Source organism: Pteropus alecto, unplaced genomic scaffold (assembly GCF_000325575.1).
Source record: "Pteropus alecto unplaced genomic scaffold, ASM32557v1 scaffold134, whole genome shotgun sequence".
Lineage (NCBI taxonomy): Eukaryota > Metazoa > Chordata > Mammalia > Chiroptera > Pteropodidae > Pteropus > Pteropus alecto.
Window position 1 is genome coordinate 4,295,365 of NW_006436283.1, and position 7,011 is coordinate 4,302,375.

The 7,011-nt window shown below is 52.1% G+C and overlaps 1 protein-coding gene across 1 annotated transcript; it reads right to left on the reverse strand.

Moving 5' to 3' along the window:
* Positions 1-98: 98 nt before the first annotated feature.
* GALR2 (galanin receptor 2) lies at positions 99-3,021 on the reverse strand. The gene is made up of 2 exons (XM_006912202.3): positions 2,185-3,021; positions 99-984 (listed from the first exon to the last, which is right to left on the reverse strand). The coding sequence occupies exons 1-2, from the start codon at positions 2,550-2,552 to the stop codon at positions 195-197; spliced, it is 1,158 nt and encodes a 385-aa protein (XP_006912264.1). The 5' UTR covers positions 2,553-3,021; the 3' UTR covers positions 99-194.
* Positions 3,022-7,011: the final 3,990 nt, after the last annotated feature.

A 7,011-nucleotide genomic window follows, 5' to 3' on the forward strand; every position in this document is an offset into this window, starting at 1 on the left:
TCGGCAAAGCACCCTGCACCCAAGCCTCTGTGAAGTCCCAGAGGCTTCTTGCCACGGAGCCTCACGACTGTAAGATTCACAGAGACACAGGGCATCACTGCACGTGAAATAGTTTGCGCATTTTATTAACAGGCGAAACTCCATCTACGATTCCCAGACATGTGACTCCAATCTTTTAACACCCTAAGTGAGGCTCAGGTCACATTAACTGCCAGGATGCCGTTGGGGGCGTTTTGGTCCAGCCATGGCAGGCCTGGGACCCGGCGCGAGGCCGAGCCCCTAGGAGGCGCTGGCGCAGGGGCGGAGAGCGAGGCCACCTCGCTCACATGCGTCAGGTCTGTGGACTCGCGCTGCAGCGCGCTGCCGCCGCGGGTGCCCGGCGCTGCGACGCACACGCGGCCCGAGGCTCTGCGCGGGTCGTGGCGCAGGAGGCCCTCACAGACCCTGCGGAAGCCCTTGCGGAAATGCTTGGACACCAGCGCGTAGACAATAGGGTTGACGCACGAGTTGGCGTAGGAGACCAGGTGCGACAGGATGCGCAGCGCGTAGGTGGCGCGCGTAAGTGGGAAGTGGCCAAACCACACGCAGAGGATAAGCGCGTGGTGAGGCATCCAACAGAGGCAAAAGAGCGCGGCCACGATGATTATCATGCGCGTCACTTTGCGCTTGGCGCGCCGGGAGCCGGAGGCCACCGGATCGACAGCGCGCCAGAGGTAGCGCAGAGTGCGCGCGTAGGTCAGACCCAGCACCAGCACGGGCAGCAGGTAGCTGAAGACAAAGGTGCAGAGGTCCATGGCGCGGCGGCGAGGCGCGCTCCACGCCGGGTGGCACACGGTCAGGTTGGCCAACTGCGACTGGCGGTAGTAACTCAGGTAGGGCCCGGAGAGGAGCAGCGACAACCCCCAGATGAGCCCGATGGCCGCCAGGGCGTTACGACGCGTGCGCAGCTCGCGGGAGTGCAGCGGGTAGCGGATAGCCAGATACCTGCGGGTCAGGCCAGGAGGGGAGACGTCAGCTGAAAGGGCGGATTCGCGGGAGCAGGGCGGGACCCCTGCACCTCAAGTACCACACCCACTCTCCACGAAGGTCCGTAGCGCACGGTCGCACCGCACACGTCTGGAGGGCGACCCAGGTTATCCCGGACACTCAGCAGCGTGTAGATGTGCGGAGGGACCTAGCAGCCAGAAAGGCACGCGTATAGGCCACTCATCTACTCTTCCCGCGACTACGACCACAGTCATACTCCATCCTGGAGGGCACCCCGAAGGTCGTACAGGCATTGGGGCCCGGAGAGGTAGGACTCAGGCGCCTTGAAGCTCTAGCAGACAGCATGGAGACACGTCAGGCAAAGTAACGCGAGGGGATTCCTCAGGGAAGCTGACGCTCTGTGGGTCCCACCGGCGCTCTCGGAACCTACACCTCCGTGCTCAACGGAACTGAGGGGTGTACGGGGAATGTGGCCTCTCCTCGCTGCTTGTCCAGGGGAGGTGGGGAGGACGTCGGGGCGGAGGAGCCGGAGAGACACCATAGTCAGACCCAGATTTCCTTCCCAGGAATCATCCAGGTGTCCTCCTAAGCTCCAGCTGGGGGGTGGTGAAGCTCAGGCGCCCTCCTCTCCCTGCCCTTGAATGGGGAATGGAGGTGGGGTGCAGAGGGGGTGGGACCGAGCTAGGGACCCAAATTCTGCAGTCCAGACCAGAGTCGAAAGCACCGAGCAAACCGTGGTTTCGAGTCTAGCGAGGTGGAGGCGCCTGTGTTTGACGCCAGGAGACAGAACGCTGACTTCACGCACACGATTACTGCATAGGTGACTCTGCTCAAGTCACTTACAAACTCAATCTCGTCTATAAATGGGGCATAGTAATTCCTCCCATCCCAACCTCACAGGGACGTTGAGCGCAAGCCAAAACAAGCATGGGAAACGCTTTGAACCTGGAAACGCTGCTCTTCCGCAACCGCGGCTCTGGAGAGCTGAGGTCTCCAACCTGCAGCCCCAAGGATGCACCTAACGGAGGGACACCGCGGTCCCCCATTCTTATTATTTCTCCCGTTTGTCTTTCACTCCCTTTCCGGTCTCTTTGCTGTCTTAGTGGCTTTTTGTACTCTCTGCAAGTCCCTCCTTGATCCTCGAGCCCTGCCCCCGCCTGGGTACCGGACCTGTGGGCCGCCAGGGCGCTTGCTTACCTGTCCAGGGAGACGGCGGCCAGCGTGAAGCTGCTGGCGTGCATGGTGAGGAAGATGAGGAAGTGCACGGCCTTGCAGAGCAGCGAGCCGAACACCCAGTCGTCCAGGGTGTAGATGGTGGCCTGGAAGGGTACGCAGCACAAGATGAAGCACAGGTCGGCAACACCCAAGTTGAGAATGAACAGGTTGGTGGTGCTAACCGCCTGGCCGCCACGCAGCAGCACGGCCAGTACCAGTGCGTTGCCCACGGTGCCCACGAGGAAGATGAGCGCGAACAGCATGGGCACGATGACCGCCTCCGGCTGCCGGCTGCCCCCGCCGCCCGCCTCGCTCGCGTCCTCGGCCCCGGGGCCACCCGAGCCATTCATGGTGCCGCCGAACCAGAGGCTATCCGGGCTCCTACAGCCTCCTGGGTCTTGCCGAGCGCGCGGCTCCCACGACTCGGCCGCTGCAGCGCCCAGTGCAACTCCGCGGAGCTGCGAGCAGAGTGAGCCTCGTCGCGGCTGGAGCTGGAGACCGCGATGCGCTGGGTCGCAGGAAGGAGCGAGCAGCTGGAGGGGTGGGATGGTCCCCCACGGCGGCTGGCCACGCGGAGGGAAGTGCTGTTCAGCAGCCCCAGAGCGTCCCAGCTGAGGCACGGGCAGTCCACTCCGGGCACGCGGGGCCCTCTGGAGAGGTCCAGCCCCCGGGTTTGGGCTGTGCGGGGATGAGCGGCGCACTGACTGACCTCCCCGGCAGTCGCCAGAGTGGCGAAGGACCGACCGCCCGGACCTGCGTCTGCGCGGCGCTGCTGGGACCCCGCGTTCTTCCGCGCTTCCCTGCAGCCTGGCGGGCTCGCGGAACCTCCACGGGGGAGTCTAGGAATATTTCCGGGAGGATCCGTGGGGGTGGGGGTGGGGGAGGTGACGAGGGGCGGAGGTGGATTGGATGGACGGCCGCAGTATTCCAGAACTGGCTAGTGGGACGGCCCCAGCGTGTACGCCACCCCGCTTCCCATTTCTAATTCCCAGGAGCACCGAGCCTCACAGGAACCCCAGAGAGCCCCGGTGGGGAGGATTGAAGGTTTCTGAGGGACCTTGGTTAGCTTCATCTCATTCCCTTCTCACCCATTGAACATTTTTCCCTCCAATTCAATCCAATAAATACTGAGCATCTCCTGTGTGTCAGGCGCTGTCCTGGGCCGCTACGCCTGAATTTCCTCAGCTGTAATTTGGGATAAATAACACCTCAGAGGGCCCTAGTGAGAATGGAATGAGAAGTGTCTGAGAGGTGTGACTCTGAATGATTTAAATTCTCCTTACCCTGGTCAGATATCCAAAAAGGGAAAACTAAGGAAATACAAAATAGCAGAGTCCAAAGCGCTAATTGCATTTCCCTAGATGGCCAGGAGGGCGTTTAGGTTGCAATAAAATTTTAAATATTTGTTTCTAATTTTGACGTATTAGTCATCAAGCATGTGTGATGTGGAAATCATTGCAGTTTCTATAGAACTTAAATCCCCTGGTTCACGGGTCTGAAAATCACCTTCTGCCACTGTAGCTTGATCTCTGCTTCACCTTTCCCTGCTCTGTCCCTTGGGTCCCAGTCAAGAACATTCTTTTTCCGTTTCCTCCCAGGATCTCAGTCTCAGGAGGTCAGCTACCTACTCCTCTGGGTAATAGAAAACCTTATTCACACCCCTGCCTTACCTGCCTATTCATCAAATAGGAAGATAATAACCGTTCATGTTTATGAGATACTCGTCATGCACTTATTCAGGAACTATTTGTTAAACACCTAATCCTTGACAAGGCACTGTTTTGGGTCCTTGGGATCTACCAGTGATCTCTACAGAGATCAAGGCCCTCCATGGGCTTCCTTTCTAGCAGGTGAGAAGTACAAAAACACAACTCAAGTAAGTTTTTAATCTATTACAAGTTGATAAGTATTTGCAGGCAAAGTAGATCTGGGTAAGGTAATTTGGGAGTACAAGGGGTGGGTGGTCAGGCAGACCTCGTTAGGAAGGTGACATCTAAGCAAAGACTCAAAGGAGGTGAGGGAGCTAGGTTAGCAGATATTAGGGGAAGAGCATTCCAGATAGAACAGCCAGTGCAAAGGCCCTAGAGCAGGCGTGCGCCTGGGTCCCTAAGCAGGGAGGCTGGTACGAATAAGTTGAATGAAGAAGGACGAGACTGGCCGGGAGGAAGTAAGAGGCATAGCATGCAGGGCTTTTTTTCATCTTAAGGACCGAGGCTTCTAGTCTGAGTAAAATGAGGAGCCACTGCAGAGTCTTGACGAAAGGGCTAACATGATCTGACTTACCTTTTTGAAAAAAGCTGTATTGAAATATAACTCACATACCATACAATTTGCCCATTTAAAGTCTTTATTTGGTTTTTAGTATATTCACAGAGTTGTGTGAGCATCACCACACTCAATTTTAGAATATTTTCGCTCCTCCCCAAAGAAACCTCTACTCTTTAGCCATCGGCCTCCAATCTCCACCCCCCACTCCTAGCCCTAGGCAACCACTACTTTCTGTCTACAGATTTGCTTGTTCTGGACATTTCAGATAAATGGAGTCATACCATATGTGGCCTTTTATGTGGCTTGTTTCACTTAGCATAATATTTTCAAGACTCATCTACATTGTAGCATGTATCGATATTTCATTGCTTTTTATAGCTAAATAATATTCCATCGTATGATTATGCCATATTCTATTTATCCATTCACTTGTCAATGGACATTTGGGAGACTTTTCTAAGATTTATTATTATTTTTAAACAATTTAATAAATTTGTTTATTAAATTAGTTTTAAGTATACAGTACATTAATTTGACATCTATAATGTTCATAAAACAATTTCCCCAATTGCTCCCTCCCTCCCCTGGCCCTCCACTTAGCCATCATGTTAATACTAACGGCATTCCCTCTGCTGTGCTCCCCGTGCCCAACTATCAACTACTAAGTTGTACTTCTTTAACCTTTCACCCCTTTCTCCCAGCTTCCCAACCCCCCTCCGCTCTGTCCGTCACCAAGTTGTCCACCATATTTGTGAGTCTATTTTTCATCAGTTTGTTCTTTTTGTTTCTTAGATACCGTATATAAATGAAATCGCACGGTATTCATCTTTCTCTGTCTGACTTATTTCACTCAGCATAATAACCTCTAGGTCCATCCATGTCATTGCAAATGGTAGAATTTCATTTTTTTTTTTATGGCTGAGTAATATTCCATCGTATATATGAACTATAATTTCTTTATCCAATCATCTGTTGATGGGCATTTAGGTTGCTTCCGTATCTTGGCTATTGTAAATTGTGCTGCCACGAATATAGGGGTGCATAGATCTTTATGAATTATTGTTTTGGTTTTCTTTGGATAAATACCCAGAAGTGCAATCGCTGGGTCAAAAGGTATATCTATTTTTAATTTTTTGAGGACCCTCCATACTGTTTTTATAGCATAAGATTTCTTTTTAATTGTGGTAAAATACACAAAACATATAATTTACCATCTTATAAGCATTTTAAGTGTACAGTGTAGTAGTTAAGTATATTCACATTGTTGTGCAGCCAATCTCCAGAACTTTTTAATCTTGCAAAACTGAAACTCTATGCCCATCAAACAATAACTCCCCATTTTTCCTGCCTCCAACCCCTGTGAATTTGACTACGCTAAATATTTCATATAAGTGGAATGACACGATATTTGTCTTTTATGACTGGGTTATTTAGCACAATATTTTCAAGCTTCATCCATGTTGTAGTATGCATCAGAAATTCCTTTTTAAGGATGGATGATATTCCATTGTATGGTTATACCACATTTTGTTTATTCAAGCGCCACTGGGTGTCTTCCATCTGACGTCCATCGTGAATAATACTGCTGTGAGCAGTGAGTGTACAAATATCTCAAGACTCTGTTTTCAGTTCTTTTGGACAGATACCCAGAAGTGGAACTGCTAGAGCACACAGTGATTCTTTAATTTTCATGAGAACTATCATACTGTTCTCCACGGCGGCTGCACCATCTTACACTCACACCAACCATGCACCAAGATTCCAATTTCTCCACATCCTCACAAATGCATGCTATTTTGGTTTGTTTTTTTCTTTTTAGATAGTAAACATCCTAATGACTATGAGGTGACCGTTTATTGCGGGTTTGATTTGCATTGCCTTAATGATTAGTGGTGTTGAGCAATTTATTTTAAAATGCATCAGTTCATTTAATCTTCATAACAACCATCTTAATTGGTTATCCTTATTGCACAGACGACGGGAAAAGGTTTAGAGGGAGAGTAAGTTATTTGCCCACCATTTCCCAACCAATAATAGTGGAGTCAGGATCGGAACTACAGGACTCAGACTTCAGAGTCCACAATGCCCTATGGCACAGCGAAGAGCCATAATCTCCCTCGCCTCTACATATCTCCCTCTTCCGACTGCTCGCTTATAAGTCCAGAAAAGGGAACAGGTCCCTAGCTGTCACAAAGTTTCCACATCAGGATGCTGCTTGCTGCCTCCACTAGCGCTTCCTCTGACCACTGCTTTCTTGGGGGGTAGGGGGATAGGGGGCTGCTGCTTGTGAGGCTGCTCCCTCACAGGCGAGGTGTTTCCTTTCTGTAGGTGGGCCACCCCATCTCCCAAATCCCCGGGGAGGTAGACATCCCGAAATCCAAAGTTCTTAGCCACTCGCTCGCCCCCACCGCGCCCCCCACCCCCCGGCGTCTGTGCGCGAGACGCGAGCCGGATCCTTCGTGCAGGGATGAAGGAGCTGAATGTCCATCTCCAGGTCCTCCGCCCTTGGTGAACGGGGAGATGGAATTGCTCCGGAGAAGA

Bases quoted from the DNA above. Each gene is read 5' to 3' on its own strand.
- GALR2 (XM_006912202.3), bottom strand. From the start codon at position 2,552: ATGAATGGCTCGGGTGGCCCCGGGGCCGAGGACGCGAGCGAGGCGGGC. The intron at 985-2,184 runs GTAAGCAAGCGC...CCTGACCCGCAG, and splicing joins GCCGCCGTCTCCCTGGACAG to GTATCTGGCTATCCGCTACC.